The sequence below is a fragment of the Lycium ferocissimum genome, unplaced genomic scaffold (genome assembly GCF_029784015.1).
Source record: "Lycium ferocissimum isolate CSIRO_LF1 unplaced genomic scaffold, AGI_CSIRO_Lferr_CH_V1 ctg4683, whole genome shotgun sequence".
In the NCBI taxonomy this organism is placed as follows: Eukaryota; Viridiplantae; Streptophyta; class Magnoliopsida; order Solanales; family Solanaceae; genus Lycium; species Lycium ferocissimum.
In genome coordinates, this window is record NW_026725741.1 from 34809 (window position 1) to 52749 (window position 17941).

A 17941-nucleotide genomic window follows, 5' to 3' on the forward strand; every position below is an offset into this window, starting at 1 on the left:
CAAATATGCCGAGAATTCAAAGATCAAAACCATTCTCAAATGCCATAACAACCTAACAGCTTTTTGAGTGAATTTGTCACTCAAATGCACTAATTGCCTTCAAAAGCATTCTCATATGCCATAAAAAAATAACAATTTTTTGAATGACAAAATGCACCAGATTTTGTCACTGAAATGCACCATATATAAACAAAACAATTCTTAAACATTGGGTGTAAATAGCAGAATTCAGTACCATTTCCAACATAACAAAAAACAAATGGTACATCTGAATACCAACATGAACAAAGCAGTAACTTCAAAGTCTTAAGTCTTAATGTAGCTTCAAACAAACAAATTACAACACTTCCACTGCACTTAACATTAGATCTTCCATGGGTCTCTTGGGCAAAGGGAAGGATTGGTGCTTTGCCTTGCTTTACCCTTACTTGATCTCTAATCTCTCGAAGCCTTCTTGTTGTGAGTGCTTTAGCTCCCTTCCACTTCAAAGGTAATTGTTGGTTTGAAACCAATATCACCAATTACATCACGATCTTACTATTTTTTTTGGTCCAAAGAGGATACTATTCTTTGACTTGGCATTCTTACCCCACCTTAGTAGGGAGGCTATTTAAAAAAAAAAAAAACATAAGTTATTGTTATTAAGAGAACAAGACAATATAGTAATGTATGAATACTTACATTAAAAGTTGTGAAGCCATTCTCAGCTTTGAAACACACCTACTCCCATCACTCTTGGCCTTTTATATGGTGTTGTTCTTGCCACACCTTTTCCTTTTCCTCTAGTTGCAGCAGCTTGAACTAGGCCAGAGTCGAACTAGGTGTATTGCACTTCGTGAGCGCTTAAACCAACTTTCAAGTGGATGATTAACATCCTCTCCCACATTTCTTCCCACACTTTTTCTTTTTCCTCTAGTTGCAGCAGTTGAACTCTGTGCAGCAGTTGAACTAGGTGCTCGTTTTAGTGCACTGCGGAACTGTGTATAGTAGTACTTCCGGAGAAGTTGAACCAACTTTCTTAGTGATTAACTTTTTCTCCTCCCACATTTCTCCCCACACCCTTCCACTTCCTCTACCACCTCTAGTACCTCCGGGTTCTTTGTACTTTCACAGAAATTCTTCAAGAAGTTTCATGTGCACATTTGGTGTTGTGTTAGTTGCATGGAACTTACAAAGAATTGTACTTTTCCTAGTACCGGTTCTTTTTGTAATTCTTTGATGAAGTTTCATGTGCCACATTTGGAACTTCGGCGAAAGAATTGCAAGTCCGTCTTCCTCTCTTTACTACGAGCTCAACTTCAACACTTGTTGTTTTCTAACATACAAACACACATATATTAGAAGACACAACCAATATTAGAAGACACAAAATAAAATAGTACATTACCTTGACCGCCCATTCTTGTTGTTGAACTTGATGGAATTGATGAACAAGATGATCGTGTGCATCGGTTGAACTTGACGGAACTGATGAACCAACATTTTTCAAAGGACATCCTCTTCTCGTGTGACCCTTAACATGGCAGAGACCACATGTCATAGTCATACCGCTTTAGGTAATTTCCAACACTTCTTTGTTTCATTTTGCTCTTTCCTTCTATTCTTTTTGGGCCTGCCTGGCATTGGATCAAATCTCACACCCTTTGTACCAGATTTTTTTCTTTTAGATTTTGACAGTTTTACCCTCCTCTCGTTGCCCCTCCTCAAACCAATATTCATCATCATCGGTTATAGGCCTTTGCAGATCGAACTTGGGTAATATGGTTCATCACCCCTACCGCTCTTCTAAATTATTTTTACCTACTACATAGCCTCATCAAATCCCAAATCTAGTCCGACTTCACCCACGGTACTTCTTCGTTGTCTTTTGGAATTCTTTCCCTTCTATTCCTCCTTGTCGCTTTTCTTCTCTCATTCTTAAGCTCTATGTACTCCTCATGTACATCACCGAAATAATCATCCTCTCCAATCAAGTCACCATTTTCGTAACGGACTTTCCGCCTGATTCATCGATCCCTTTACCGAAAGTTTCTTGTTTTTAATCTAATGGAAGAACTAGATCTATTGGATCTCGAGTGTTTGGAAGTACTACTTCTAATGGAGGAGTAGTATTGGGGGCAAGATCTAGGGCATTTTTTGAGGCAAGTATTTTGTGGTTGAAGTGGCATTTAAAGATACCTCACCAACTTCAATGTTTTGACTAGCACTTCCTTTAATGGTCCCTACCCCTTTATAAAGAGAAGAATCGATTCCCCCCTCATCCATGTGCACATATACTTCCAAAATCCGCCCACTTTGCAAAGTCCTACCAATTTGAAAGAACCCTATCATTGTCAATATTTCCTAAAATGCCACCGTTAGGTGGCCTAATACTAAAGTTGCAACATGAGTTGTACCCTAGATCCGTAATATAACCCTTGACTCAAAATAAGAAAGCGTATCAACATCAACATTAGTAAATTCACTCATTACCCCACCCACATATCTTGCTTCATCCTCATCATCTTCATACACTAAGTCCCCACCATGATACTTACATGTTGATAAATGTAAACCCACTCATACCTAAATGCAAACAAACACAAATAACAAAAAAAAATCATCATAATTCTCAACAAACTAAGTAATCGACAAAATGAGAAAAACTCACTAAAGCAAAAAAAAAAGCAGTAGACATGCAAATCAAGTGGAAATTCTAACATTTTAGCAATTCAAGAAAAATACTACTTTATTCGATTCATCAAAATCGCAAACATAAAAACCCCTAAACCCTAGACTAACACAAACCCAATTAAATGTAGTAAAGTACTAACCTTTGGTGAATGTAAGCTTAACCTTCCAACTGACCGTGAATCAACAAGTTGTACCACCAAAGAGATCAAAAAACAAAAAAAAAAACCTAGACTATACTTTTTTGAACTGAAAGGAGGTAGAACGTTTGATTGAAGAACTTAATAGTCTACACTACATACTTCTTTTCACTCTATTAATGATGAACGTAGGAGAATTAAGAGGAATTAAGGATTTGGGAAATTTTGTGAAGAATCGAAGAAGTTGGTTGATTTTTGGGTTCTGCTCTTTTGGTCAAACGAGCAATGTATTAAAATTAAAAGGAAAAGTGAATTGTCTTGGGGCCCACAGCGCGTGTGTAACACAGATTGTAATATAACTGGGACACTAAAACACAAAAGGTGCAAATAATTACGGAAAATATAGTTTAGGGGGGCATGGACCCCTGAAATGAAAGGTGTGTTTAATTTGGAGACAAACTAATAGTAATCTTTATCCCTTTTAAAAACGAACTAATAGTAAAACACTGTACATGTTAAACAAATTCGAACTGAGCGAGTAATATTTTTATTAACATATATAACAAGAAAAAGACAAAATTTATTGATTAAAGCTTGACAATTTGTAAGGAATGAAGAATTTTATATTCTGGTTGGACATTTTTTTGCAACTTACTAGGAGTATTAACAAAATCTTCTACTTTTTTGAAGAAAAATAAGTACCACGTTCTTGTCAAGGTCTTTTCATGAAATTATGTAAACTGTAGAAGTAATCATAGCAATTGGTCAAATGGCCTCTCTAGCTCATTAACTGTTTTATTAGGAAAGGGTTCAAGCAGCAAATGATGGAAAACTCAGTATATCTATTATCTAAAGCAGAAAAAGATTACCTACGCCTACAAGATCACGTACTGAGATTCCTCTACAATTTGCATAGTTACTTTCATAGACTCAAACTTTTCAAGAACTTGTGCTGTAATTTCATACTTTTGCCACCTCCCAATTAATTTCCAAACCCTCACATTCTCTACTTTGTTATCATGATTATTCAATGATCAACCCCGACATCCAAAAATATAAGTAAAAAAGAAAAAATGACTCAGAAAAAGATTAAAAAAGAACAAAGAACTCATCTACCCGGAAACAAGCCCGATAACAATAGTAGCACCTTATCTAAAACAAGTATAGGTCGTTATAAAAATCCTCATTGACCATGTTTTTCCATTCAAATCAACTTTATGTTAATATTATACAAAAGAAAATAAATAGTACTAGAAGTTCTTTATATTTTTTACTGGCATAAAATCTCTAATATGTTTAAAGACTCATAGAAGCAAAAGACTTCAATTAATCGTACTAACATGACTAAAACATTTACAACTTATTTGTGTCCCCTATAGATTTTTTTTCACTCATTGTCCCTTTCTTTCGCTAATTCTACATGAACTTCAAAAGTTTGTTAGTTTTTTGAAAAAAGATCTTGTTTCATCAGTTTATATAATTTCAGGTTTATCTTGTCCTCTTTAATAAACTCACACAGTACCACGATTTCAAACTTATGGATCGGTTCAGATTTAGATCGGTGTATCTGAAGGCGCAAGGCATAACCAAACTAAGCTAATTCCCTCATTTTATTCGTAGTATGTGCTACTTATTCATTGAGGCGAATGTGATCATTTTTAATCTTGTCTAACTTGTGACAATACTTTCTCATCTTAGCATCTGCATTTCTGCCACAATCATTTTGAGGGTGTTTTGGACTTTAGCATCACAACATTCACTCTCATATAATATTATGGTCATATAATTGTTTTATATATAGGATTTACTTTTCACTTTTAAAGGTATCTTTCTATCCCATAACATCTCAATGATATTTCTTCATTTCAGTCATCCGATCTTTATTCTATGTGCAACATCTTTATCTATTACTCGAGAGAAACAAGCCTAGATATCTGAAATATCGATATATAGGCACCTCGGCTTCACTCTTTTTATGATGACTAAACTTGTCGTGCATATTTATTCATTGTTAGTTCTACTTATCCTAAAACTCTTATTCTCTAGAGTGATTCTCCGTAGTTCAAGCTTTTAGGTGGCACCCTCATTGATTTCGTCAATTAACACAATATCATCATCAAACAAAATATACCAGAGAACTCATCTTGGACTGTGTTGGTTAACTCATCCATAACTAAGGTGAGTACTCAATGCTCATTGCTCATTGTTGGTGCAAACTCATGTTTATTCGAAACTACTTTGTATATCCTACTACTATTAACACGCTAGTGACAACTCCTTCATGTATATTTTTATGTCATTTATATGTTTAATATAAATTATTTTCTTCTGTTAAACTTACTAAAGGACCTTTCATTAATCTTCTTAGCAAGAATATAGTCTGTATCGTAGATTTATGGGGTTTATCCCAAACTGATTTTGTGTCACTCTTGCAATGTGCTTAAATTTACACCATATCATACTGTTTAAAAGTTTCGTCGCACGATTAATTCACACAACTTTGAATATCTCATTTGTTATTATAAATGAAAAAATTATATTATGAGAATTTAATATAAATTACCTAGTTTTGTAGCAACCCTCAAGCTAAGGTGGAGTTCCACCCAAAAAGAAAATAAAGGTAGCTCTAGCTAGCTATCTTTTCCGTGGTGTCCAAGTATGTTAAAGCCATTTGTCCTTAGTTGACTCCTTTTCACATATCCACTAGAGCAAAAAAAATGCCATTATCAAGCCAAATGTGTGAAAGTATTTGCCAAGAGCTTCACAGTTGTTGTGAGCTAAACCACTTGATCCAAGTTTTAGCTGTTCTAAACAGTTACCAACGCCAGAAAATCAAAGAAAAATACATGGAGTTGTTTGGGGAAGACCCTTTTCTCCATTTCCAAAATAGAAATGATGAACCAAGATTGTCAATTGCAGGTGTGGGGTTGGCCATGTTGTTGCAAAATCCACACCAGAGAGATGCTGAAGCAGCAAGGGAAGCATTAGAGCAGAATGAGGTGGTGAATAACAGAGCTTTATTGGAGATATTCACTTGTAGAAAATCTAGTCATGTTGCTCTAATACAACATGCCTATTTAACCAAGTTTAGACGCCATTTGGATCATGACATTTCCTCCATTGAACCTCCTCATCCATGTCAAAAAGTAAGAAAACCAATCCCCTTCTTCTACATTTTTTTTGTTTTGGTTTCCCTAATTTGTTTGTTTTTTTTCTTTGGGCGATAATTTGTGATGCTTTGAATCTTTTAGGAAAAAAAGTAACTCCACCGCTTTTGTTCTTATTTGCTTGGAACATTCAAATTTTCAGAACCTCTTTGTTTATTCCTTTTCACCTTCTGGTAAAGTCTGAGCGTGTTGCTTTTCCAATTTATGATGATTGCTTCTTTTCAGATTTTGGTTTTAAATAGCCATTTTTCTTTCTTCTTTTTGGGAATATTCGTGTTAGTTTCTTCTTCAACTTAGGATATTGTTTTCAATTTAATCTATTTCTAATCTTTGGGTTTGATCGATTTGGTTGGTATTAGTGTAGGGGACTACAATATGTGCATCTACCAAAGCACATGTTAGCTAACAGAATGCTTAGTGTGTGATACAAATTGGTTTAGGATGGTTATTCCAAACTCTTTAACAACACCTTGTTACTTTTAATTTCTGATGGAAATTTATAAATGGTTTCTTAACTGTATGTTTTATGGGTTACAAGTTCCTGATGATTTTTTTTTAATTATTGTGTTTGGGGTTTGATTTGGTAGATACTAATGGCATTATCAGCATCACATAAAGCACATAGTACTGATATCAGCCAACACATAGCCAAGTGTGATGCAAGGAGATTATACCAAACAGGGCCCACTGTTAATGAAGCTCTTGTCTTGGAGATACTCAGCAAAAGAAGCATTCCACAACTCAAACTCACCTTTTCTACCTATAAACATATTTATGGACATAGCTATGCTAAAGTAAGTTCCCTTCTAATTTTAATTTCTTTACCTTATTTCTCGTATGTCTTTAAAAGAAACCAAGACAGCAAAGTTATTAGTGACAAAAGCTAATAGACCCAAGGCAACCCTTTTGTTTTATATATAACTCTGCTTGGTAACAAGGAAGTAAAAGAGTGATGAAGCAAAATCTATATGGAGAGAAACTAGGAAAGGAACAAAATAAAAACGAAGCAGGTGGAACATTATTGTTTCTTTCTATCTCCGCTATTTTTATTTTTACCATTTCTAGTGTTAAACGAAATAGAAGGACCAACAATGTGTCCTAGTTTCCGAGCAACGTCAATAAATTCCTGTGTTTGGATAAAAAAAGAGAACAGGGAGGTAATTAAGTGTTTTTGTTTTGGAGAAACAATTTGTGGTCCCTAGAGAGAGATATATTGATTCTTTCTATCTTCTTTTCTTTTCCACTTCGCATACTAAGCAAGAAATGAACCAAGGCACTTTTTCTTTCCTTTAGGTTGCATGAATACGTGGGAATAAAAAGAAAATTTTATTGGGTTTTACCTTGTTCAAGTGAGTAAAAGTAGGTCAGAGAAGACAATGAGTTTTTCCAATTGTGTTTGCTCATACATTGTTAGTTTAATTTTTTTGGCAATTCTGTTTTCTTTTTTGCTTCTAGTTTTCCTTGCTAACAAAGCTTTATTGTAGTCTTTGAGAAAAGGGAATCTTGGAGACTTTGAGGAAGCACTGGAAGCAGTAGTCAAATACATCTACAGCCCCACAAAATATTTTTCTCAGGTACTGTTTCATCTGATGGAGCCACCTCCTATTTGTAGAAAGCACTATTTTTAACTTTTTCTCAGATTAGCCATTCGGTTTGCAAATTGAGCGGGCCCACTAAAGTGGATAAACCACTTAGATTCTTAATTTTCAGGCTTGTGAAACTTCCATTAAAAAGTAAAGGGATTTCAACAATCCTTCCACGCATTTGGTAGTATTTTTAACTCAACAATGAGCATTAGTGTTGTCACTAACGATGTCTACTCTACGCGTAGTCGCAAAATTCTAAACCTCAAACTCTTAGGACACTTGACCACTGCACCTTGGCTTTACCAATTATTGTTCTATATATAAAGTAAAATAAGAGAACAAAATGAGAAATATTGACACTAAAATTAGTTTAGTAGTACATGCATTTTGGAAATTCTTTCTAGATAGTGTTTAACTGTGTTAACTAAATGAGTGGAGCTGGATGTTGTACAGATGTTGTATGAATGCTTAAAGGGTACAACAAGGGATAAAAGAGCATTGATCAGAATTATGGTTAGTAGGCAAGCGGTTGACATGGAAGAAATTCAAGTGGCCTTCAACAAGAGACATGGAGCAGATTTGAAAAATGCAATTTGCCAAAATATTCCTCAAGGAGACTACAGAGAGTTTCTTGTGACATTAGCTACCAAAGCCTCCAACAGATCTATCCCTACTTCCCTTTGAACCTTTTTTTCTCCACTAGAAAATACGGAAAAGATTATGCAGTTAAACTATATGTAAACAATGGATACACCTCATATTCTGTGTACAAATTGAGATCCTTTGCTTTACTATCCTTATCCTTGTGGGATATATTGTTCTCCTATACTTGAATATTCGGTTAGCCATTTAACCTACACATGATGCTGTGACAAAGTAATCTTAGTATTTTTTTAATGTAGCTTTGTATTTGTGCTTTATTTGATGGGAAGAAAATTAAACTTAATAAGAATTTCTGAATAAATTGCTTTGCGTTCTTACTTGAATCGGCAATTGACGCCTTGAGTATTCTTGTTTATCTGATGCTAATTGGTATGATTAGAAGTGAAATTAAAAAAAAAAAAAAAAAAAAAAAACAACAACAACAACAACGGAGAGAAAAGGCAGAATGATTTTTGAAAGAGAAACAAGTATACCGACTCTATCCCCTCCTACCATTCCCTTTCAATATATTATTTGATCAACTAGTTACAAGATATTATATGCTTACCAGCAGAAATATATAAAACTCTATTGGATATTATTGGCTTGTACCCAATTTGAGACCTGGACATTGTAGATCAATCCGGTTTTCATTCTCGACCAGCTTGAAATGAAGCATTGATTCAGCTAAACACAAAAATAGAAAATGAAAACAGAGAAAATTCTCTTTCTTCGGGTTTCAAATATTTTGTTGCCTGACATTGTTTTACCAATTCATTTTCTTTTGGATTTGAAGTATAACAAAATTCCACCTCAACAATTGTGAAGCTTTCCCTCAATTTCACGAGCCAATGGATGATGTTTTAATCGAAAGACAAAGGAGACAAAGCAGAAGAAACGGGAGGACTGAACCAATTTTTTTTTTTTTTTTTTTTGGATTGATAATAAGATATATGTGTTCTTTGTACTACTTTGAAGGCTTTACTGAACATAATCAACAAAAAATAGGAAATTCATACAAAGAGAGTTAAATGTAATCAAGACAACAGCAGAATTTTATTGTGATAAAGTTCAACAAACAGAGATTTATCAAATACACATCAATCCAAGAATCATTTGTAACCATGCATACACAGAACTTATTAGAGAAGATACACAACGAACAGGCTAACAATATCTCTTCACAAATCATTTGTAACCATGCATACACAGAACTTATTAGAGAAGATACACAACGAACAGGCTAACAATATCTCTTCACAACTCCCAGTACCGCAGGGGTGCAGGAGGAATGGCAAGCTCCCTGGAGGACAACTTCTCGATGCATGACCCCATTCGTATGGCTGGGGTTAGCCCTTATACCTTGAAAATAACTACAAACTGTAGCGCAGAACAGATTTACGCAAGAGTATGGAGAGCACCATGATCTGAAACACCATATCATTAGAATATGAAAACAACACTGTCATGGACTCTGGATTTCTGGTTCTGAGCCACACATTCAGATATCCACATTAAGTTCCTAATCTCCTGCTCTCTCAGCCTTACATATGCAAAAAAATACACCATAGTGGAACTGCAATGAAGGAATTGAGAGAATCAGTGAGTGAAGTACGCGGATTGTAATATCTATACATCCTTTTCCCACTTTTCTTGTTTAATTTGGGAACTGAGAGGTTAGGGGGTACAAGCTGCTGCGTGATTAGGAGATTCTAAGCTGTTTGGACAACTTTTGAAGGAGATTTTGAATTAAAATTTTAGAAAATTATTTACGGAAACCAATAACAAGCAAGAAAATGTTCACGGAGATACTACACAAATACAGGTAAGTAATTCCCACAGAACCTGTTGTTCAAATGCCAGGCAAAGGCGCTTGACTTCCTCTTCATAAAACGCCTTGTCGAGCATCTGGCTCTCCCCATAAGCCAACTTAGAGAATATGGATTGATAAGGAGGGTACTTCTCCATGACACCACGGACCTACAAGTATGATGAACATAGAGGATAAGCCTCAACCTCCGGTTTAGCCACTAAAGACTAAAGTGGTAGGCATGAGAAAATGTATCAATTGTTTGCACCATTGTTCTATAACGAAATTCAATAATTCTTTCTCTTCACTTCACAGTTCTGTCATCAAAGTACTAAATGATACTTCAACCTTTCTCTTTAAGAAGGGGCATGGTGAGAAAGTAGAACTTCATGCAATAGTTACTAGCACTCATCTGATATAGAAGCTCATTATCTGCTCGCTAATATTAATTTAACATCGAAAACATTTTTCGATATTTAAAAGGGTGCTAAAAATGAAGGAGAAAAACATTCTCAATATACAAAATGGTGCTAGGAAAGGAAAACAAAAGTTACTAGTAGAATACCTGATCTATATCTTCACCGATGGCAAGTTCCTCATGACCATAAGGATAACTATTTAACAAAAATAGTATCAGAAAAGGAAGGTACCCAATGGCTCATATGACTCAACAACATAAAAAATTAAGGTACATAAACTTACAGTAAGCCAAAATTAGAGTACAACTTCCTACGGTCATCACGTGTCAGTTCAGTGCCAATGCTGCATCAAAATTTCCATTTAGAAGTTGAGAATTATAACTTGATATATGTACCGTGCAAACATTCAGAGAAATCATGAACCTGTGACACACCTGTTTATGGTGATATTAACTGCTCTCCTGTCTGCCTCAAAAGCAAGCAAGTCAGACATGATCTCTGCAGTAGCACCACCTAGTTTCTATTTGACAATATCCATATCAGACGAGAGCAAAATGAATGTGTGATTTTAAATTTTTAAGGAATAGGATCTGTTTTTTTTTTTTTTAAATTAAAAGGCATACAGTAAAAAAAAAAGGGTATAAAATTGTACAAAAAATGGTCACCTGGCAAAATCTGTAGAAATCTTCAAGGTATGCCTTATATAGAGTATTCCTCATAATCTCAATGTTCATGTCATCCAAGTCCTGCATGAAACAAGTTCCACTGACAAAGGAAGCATTTATGCAGGGGCATGACGGAAGACAGACTGACAGGAGCAACTGATTCAAGACAATTGATTGACAGACTGACAAGAGGAGCTGATGGCAAGACGGTTAAGATATACAGTACTCTATATATTCTAGACAGTGTTATCAAAAGCGAAAAGCGCAAAAAAGCTCTAAGGTCAGCTGGGGCTTTAAGCGCTAAGCGCAAATAAAGCGTGGGCTTTAATGAAAAAAAGTGCAATGGTGCAAAAATACAAATATATATATGTTTAGTCCAAGATTAATAATAATAAGCATGAATAACAAATGTATGGACAAAGAAATTGTAAAAATATTACGATAAAGTGAAATATTAATCATCTAGTGTCACCTCTCCAAGAGAGGCTCATTGGCAAGGAAAAGTATGTCTTAGAGCCTGATGATGATGACACTGAAGCGCACATAAAGCGAGGCGAAGCGCTCAACCTGTTTTGAGCCTCGTTTCAGGGCTTATAAAGCACGCCTTTGATAACACTGATTCTAGAGCCCAAAATTCTACTTAGAATGAAACGAAAATAACATGTTAAGAAATACAGTACCCTATATATTTAAGTAAATCCTTAAAAGATGCATGAAAATTATGAATAAGTTACAAGGACCCACCAAAGGAAGGAGACAGACGATACTGCTCAACTACTTAAAAGCACACCATCCTACTAGACGAGAACTGCATGTACAGGACAGTCCATACTCAAGAAACTAGAAGTATAAGCAAATAAAGGGAAGCATTTGATACCTCTGAAGTAATGCACTCAGAGAAGTATGGAGCCAAGGGTGTGTCAACAAGCACCAGCCTATAAAGCTCCCTCATATTCTGTGCAACTGCCAGGGAAGCAATACTGTGGAAATAACTCAGAAAAAGTTAATAAACACGAACTGATTAGCTTTAGCTATTTAACAGCCAGAGAGATATTAAGAACATTACCTGTCAAACATGCCCAAAGGATGGCATTTCTCCAGTAATTCTTGGACATCTCTCTCATGTAAAGTTCCAGTCACAATTAAGACAACATTGTCAATCATGTGACCATATCTGAAACATATGGATGTATAACACAACTTAGATTCAACAATATAGACCAGAAAGTGGTAAGAAATTAGCCAGATGAGCAGAATTCGATAAGCCACTTCAGGCTCAATACTAACCAGCAGCACACTGTAAACTTGTGCAGGACAATAATTACTTAGCAACACAAACAATAAGCATAATAGAAAACCTCAAATTAAGCCGTAGCACACCTTCTCACCCCCCCCCCCCCCCAACTTTTTTTTTTTTTTTTTTAATAACAGTGGTGTCCGGGCCAGCTTGTGTGTATCTCGCCTAATGTCATGGGGTACCTGCTACCCCTCCCACCAGCACAAGGCTTGGACATATGGGAAGAAATCACCTAGTGTTTGCCTCCGGTGGAATTCGAACCTGAGATCTCATGGTTCTCAATCCTTGGGTGCTAGCAGAGGAGTCCGGAACCTAAATGACAGGAAAAAAAAGCGAAATGAACCGAAGTAAGGTGCAAAAAAAAATTACTGTATCCTTCCTACCTACAGCGCAGTAATTAGCTGCGCTATATAAGAATGAGTTAATGTCCCCTGTTAAAACACGTTACCCAAGTTTCTTTTATTAAAAAAAAAAAAAACATGCGCTATGCAAAGTCCAAAAATTTTCAGCCACTTCATATGCTCATCCATGCTAAAAAAGTTAACCCATTTCATTGAATAATTCATTTGTTGATTAAGAAATCATCAAAGTGATTTTAACTTTTTTAATTTAACCTTTTATTGTTGTAACAAAAAAAGTTAGCCCATGTTTTTCATGAGAAAAGTTTGATTTTTTTTTTCCAATTTTATAATAAAAAAATTAACTTGACTTAACAATTTTTATTATGTTTTTTTCCGGGTGAAAGTTAACACTTTTTTTATTGCAAAATTAGGAAACTTGAATTGACTTTTTTGTAATTAAAAAAAAAAAGGCAAAAAGAGTTATCCTATATAAAGTTAAATCAACCTTTTTTTCGTAATAAAAATAGTTTTCATGGTAAGAGTTTAATTTTTCTCCCACTCTTGTAATAAAAAATTTAAGTTAAGTTAACAATTTTTATTAAGTTTTTCCTTGTGAATATTTAACTTCTTTTTTTTTTCTTTGTTTTGAAATTGAATATTTAACTTCTTATTACAAAAATAAAAAAATTAAATAACTTTTTGTAATAAAAGAATAGGAAAAAGTTGACCAATGAAAAATTATATTAATTTTTTAAATTTAGCTTCTTCTTTTTTGTAATAAAGATAGTTAACCAAAGTTTTTCATGGTAAAAGTTTTGACTTTATGCCTAATTTATAATAAAAAATTAAATTGAGTTAACAATTTTTATTAAGTTTTCTTGGTGAAAGTTTAACTTTTTCTTTTTTTTACAAAATGAGGAAACTTGAGTTAACTTTCTGTAATAAATAAATTAGCAAAAAAGTTACCCAATGAAAAGTTAAAATTAAACTTTTTTAGTTAAATTTTATTTTTTGTAATAAAAAAAAAAGTTAACCCAAGTTTTTTATGGTAAAAGAGTTTTAACTTTGTTTCCTAATTTTATAATATTAAAAATTAAATTAACAACTCTTTCTTTAGCTTTACACTTAAACCCAATTTAAAATCACTTTATACACTTAAACCTTGCATCAAGAGCATAGCAGAGTGGTTGCCTTTAACTGTGTTTAATTGCACTATGTAATTTATTTATTTTTTGAAGTTAACTCACTCTTATATAGCGCAGTTAATCACTGCACTATAAGTGGATCGGATACATTTTTTTTTGTGCACCTTACTTCAGTCCATATAGCTTTTTTTCAGGTCATTTGGGTGCCGGACTCGCTAGCGCACCTTCTCTTTCTTTTTTTTTTTTTTTGGTAAAGTAATCAAATGTCATTAGTAAAGCATCAAGAAGATGCAAGGTTACAGGTGAGCAAAAGAAGTTACTTCAATCAAAACGGGAAGCAAACTTAGACAAAAAACCTGTAAAACAGCCAAAAGGAATCCTGCCTATTGTACTAAGCTAAGCTAAAGACAGGGAACTAACAAAATCCAAAAAAAGTATCCACACCGTTTACAGGGGTAAGAAAATGCCAATTAAATAAGCACTCTAAACATCTAGCCTTGAGAGTACTAATAGGAGTTGAGATTCCATCAAAGCATCTGCTATTTCTCTCCTTACAGAGACACCAAAAAATAACCGTAGGGATCATTCTCCAGATTCTTTTGATGGTTTTTCCAACTCTCCACAGTGACCAGCTTGCATAGGCACATTTCATGGATAAGGGCATTAACCAGTGAAGCCCAATTAAGGAGTAGAACAAATGCCAAAGTTCAGCTGCTGCAGGACAGTGTAAAAATAGATGGTTTACTGTTTCATTGTCCTGCCCACACATGAAACATCTATTGATAAGAATTATTCCTTTCTTCTTGAGATTGTCTTGTGTTAGGCAGGATTCTCTAAGAGCAGTCCAAGTGAAGCAGGAGACTTTGAGAGGCTGCCTAGTTCTCCAGATATGTTTTTTATTTTTGGTAAAGAGTTCTCCAGATATGTTTCCAAGGCCATTCCTCAAGAATGCCATTTTGAGAGCTCCAGTAGTTATAACTCTCCTTTACAGTGTAAATTCCATCCTTTGCTTTGCCCCAAAGAATTCTATCTGTATCTTCAACCACCATATGCCTGCCCTCCAATGTTGCTAGAAGATTGAGGAAGTCATTGATTTCCCAATCTTGCAAGTTTCTTCTGAAAATTGGACTCCCAACAGTTGTTGTCCCGGTATTGAGCAATTGTGGCATCCTTGTTAGAGGCCACTTGGAACAAAGAGGGCAAAGAATCTTTCAGTAGAGTGTCCCCAAGCCATCTATCTAGCCAGAATCTAATATTGAGCCCATTCCCAGCCTTGAAAGAGACACTTTGAAAAAAGTCTTCCTGCAGACTACTGATAAATTTCCACACCCCCACACCATATGGTTCATTACTCTTCTTTGGCCTCCAGTGGTCTTCAATGCCAAATTTTGCTTTAATGATGTCCCTCCAGTAACCTGCTTCATTCTGCCCATATCTCCATAACCACTTCATGAGCAAGCTTTTGTTATGAAACTTTAGATTTCTGATTCCCAAACCTCCATGGACCTTGGGTTGAATGACAGATTGCCATTTTACCAAGGGGAATTTGTGAGTATTGCTGTTGCCCTCCCATAGGAATTTTCTTCTGAGCCTATCAATCTGCTTCAGAACTGAACGTGGCATTGGAAAAAGTGACATACAGTAGGTGGGGATACTGTCTAGCACACTATTGATAAGAGTAAGCCTACCTCCCATAGATAGGTATTGCATCAGCCAAGTTGCCAGTCTCTTCTCCATTCTTTCAATAACACCATTCCAAATTCCAACTGATTTAAATTTAGCACCCAAAGAAAGTCCCAGATAAGTTGTGGGGAGGGAACCTGTTTTGCAGCTGAGGATGCTAGCAAGTCCTCCAGGTTAGCAACTGTATTAAAAGGGTAAATGGTACTCTTAAGCATGTTGATATGAAGGCCTGAGATGGATTCAAAGATCATGAGAGTAATGTTGAGGTTGGAGACTTGCTGGTTGTCGGCTCCACAAAATATCAAGGTATCATCTGCATATAACAGATGGGAAATAGTTATTGAAGTGGAGGGACAAGAACCTATTGGGAAACCTTGAATCCATTGGAGTTCTTTTGCCTTAGCTAACAACTTTGAGAGTCCTTCCATAGCTAGGATGAAAAGGAAAGGAGAGAGAGGATCACCCTGCCAAAAGCCCTTTTGAGAAGAGAAAAAACCCACTGGACTTCTATTCACTAAAACTGAGAATTTTATTGTTGATATGCAGAAATAAATCCACCTAATCCACCTTTCTCCAAAGCCCATTTGTTTCAAGATGCTGACAAGATAAGCCCACTTAAGTTGATCAAAAGCTTTCTCAATGTCTAATTTACATAGGATACCAGACTCTCCACCTTCTCTTTCTTTGGTGGTAAGTAATGAAAATCAGAGGAAGATGATAAACCAGGAAAGCTGTTTACGCTTGTTCCAATTAAAACTAGCATAGCAAGCTTGATTACTGCTCATAATTTATCTAAAGGTGGTAGCTTTCTACTGACTATTGATTGCGGTCCAACTCATATGTTGCCACAAGAGGAAAGCTTATATACATTTATATACTACTTGGGATAAAATGCTATTATAAATCTAGAATGAGATGAAGTTACATGCCTACATCATCTGCATGGCTTAGATCCCTTGCTTCTATGAATTAAGATCTAAGAACATATAAAAACACAAATCCACAGCAATTAATAGTGTGAATTTTCTTTTATAAAGTCACAGCAATAAATAATAATCAATTAACTCCAATCATTACTGGAAAGAATCATAGAAAATTTTAGGCATCTTTGATTGCATAGGGGCAATTTGTTTCCTTATTGCAGACCATGCAAGGAAAAGGAGAAGGTTCTTAGCTGCTATCTGTTCATTTTAAATGTAATGAAAAGTAATATAATCTCCATCACATAGTGAAGCACAAGCTAACTGTTTGATGATGATGTGCAAAAGTCACAAGTTCTCTAACCATATGCAGAGAAAAGTGCAAGAGGAAGAGCCAAACAAGTAAAGAAAGCTATCCCCAACCTATGCTGGCTACCCCTATATATATGTTCAGCTGCATATAAATGAAGGAGATATTTGAAAGGTCATCCTGATAGAGGAGATGCAGCTCGGGCACTTTAAGGCTAGGATATTTCGCAGTTTCTTGTTTTGGAGGCCAAGAATGATTACCTAGAAACCATCTGGATCTTCTACTTTGTTAGAGATCTTATAGATTCTTCCTCTGGCCCCATTCATGCGCCACGGTTTAACTTTTTGGTTCTCACTTATTTTAATTACAAGAATTCTTTCAAATTCTACAAAACAACTGCTAAGAAAAACTTATCATCATTCTTTACAAAATTGATTAAATTCAACTCAAAATTGATAATCTTGACTGAAAAAAGCAACGATACATCGCAAAATATAGGATAGAGGTGGTACTACAATTAATTTCCTATCAAGCAGCATCTTCCTCTCATCTTCTTTCCTTTTCTTTGTAACGTCTCCCTCAAACATATAGCAATGAAGGGTGCAAGAAACAAAGATAGGTTCAGACAACAAATGGACGGTGCAAGAAACAAAGTTAGGATAGCTATCTCGCATATGGCCACACAAGGATACCTAATGCCATATTAGTCTACTCATACGTTAATTTTAACCATCATGCACAGACAGCATAGACCCATAACTCTGATTTCTAAAAAATGTTTAACGAGTGTCTGGGACAAACGAAATATGAACTATAGAGTAAAATAAACACTTATCCCAGCAACACCAACAATAACGTACCTGATGTACTCCAAGAAGGTAGACAAGGACTCTGTGGCTTGGCAAAGCATATGGTTGTATTCGTCTACAAGTTTGAGAGTGCACTTCTCCACAATCGTGGTAGTATGCAAGGGGGAAGGCTCTGAAGATGGCCAACATTTCAAAAATAAGAACAATTCTAACGGTGAGCCACAGAGCAATGCAACAGAAAGTGCTATCAGCACCGACACATTGAGCAAAACATCTTCGCATATTGACTTTAACATATTCCCACATCCTTTTCTGGGACGGCTTCAAGCATATTCCG

At 35.4% G+C, this 17941-nt stretch overlaps 1 protein-coding gene and 1 pseudogene across 2 annotated transcripts; one reads left to right on the top strand and one right to left on the bottom strand.

Moving 5' to 3' along the window:
* The first annotated feature begins 4639 nt into the window (after positions 1-4639).
* Positions 4640-8439, top strand: LOC132044510 (uncharacterized). Of its 2 annotated transcripts, XM_059435007.1 has the most exons (5): positions 4640-4988; positions 5730-5956; positions 6565-6771; positions 7462-7551; positions 8017-8439. In XM_059435007.1, exons 2-5 carry the CDS (start codon positions 5744-5746, stop codon positions 8245-8247), a joined length of 741 nt encoding a protein of 246 aa, XP_059290990.1. In that variant the 5' UTR covers positions 4640-4988; positions 5730-5743; the 3' UTR covers positions 8248-8439. The 2 variants fall into 2 exon arrangements, with proteins under 2 accessions (XP_059290990.1, XP_059290989.1); XM_059435006.1 differs by lacking the exon at positions 4640-4988 and having other exon boundaries at positions 5443-5956.
* A 1113-nt stretch (positions 8440-9552) lies between these two features.
* Positions 9553-17900, bottom strand: LOC132044509 (V-type proton ATPase subunit d1-like; annotated as a pseudogene).
* Positions 17901-17941: the final 41 nt, after the last annotated feature.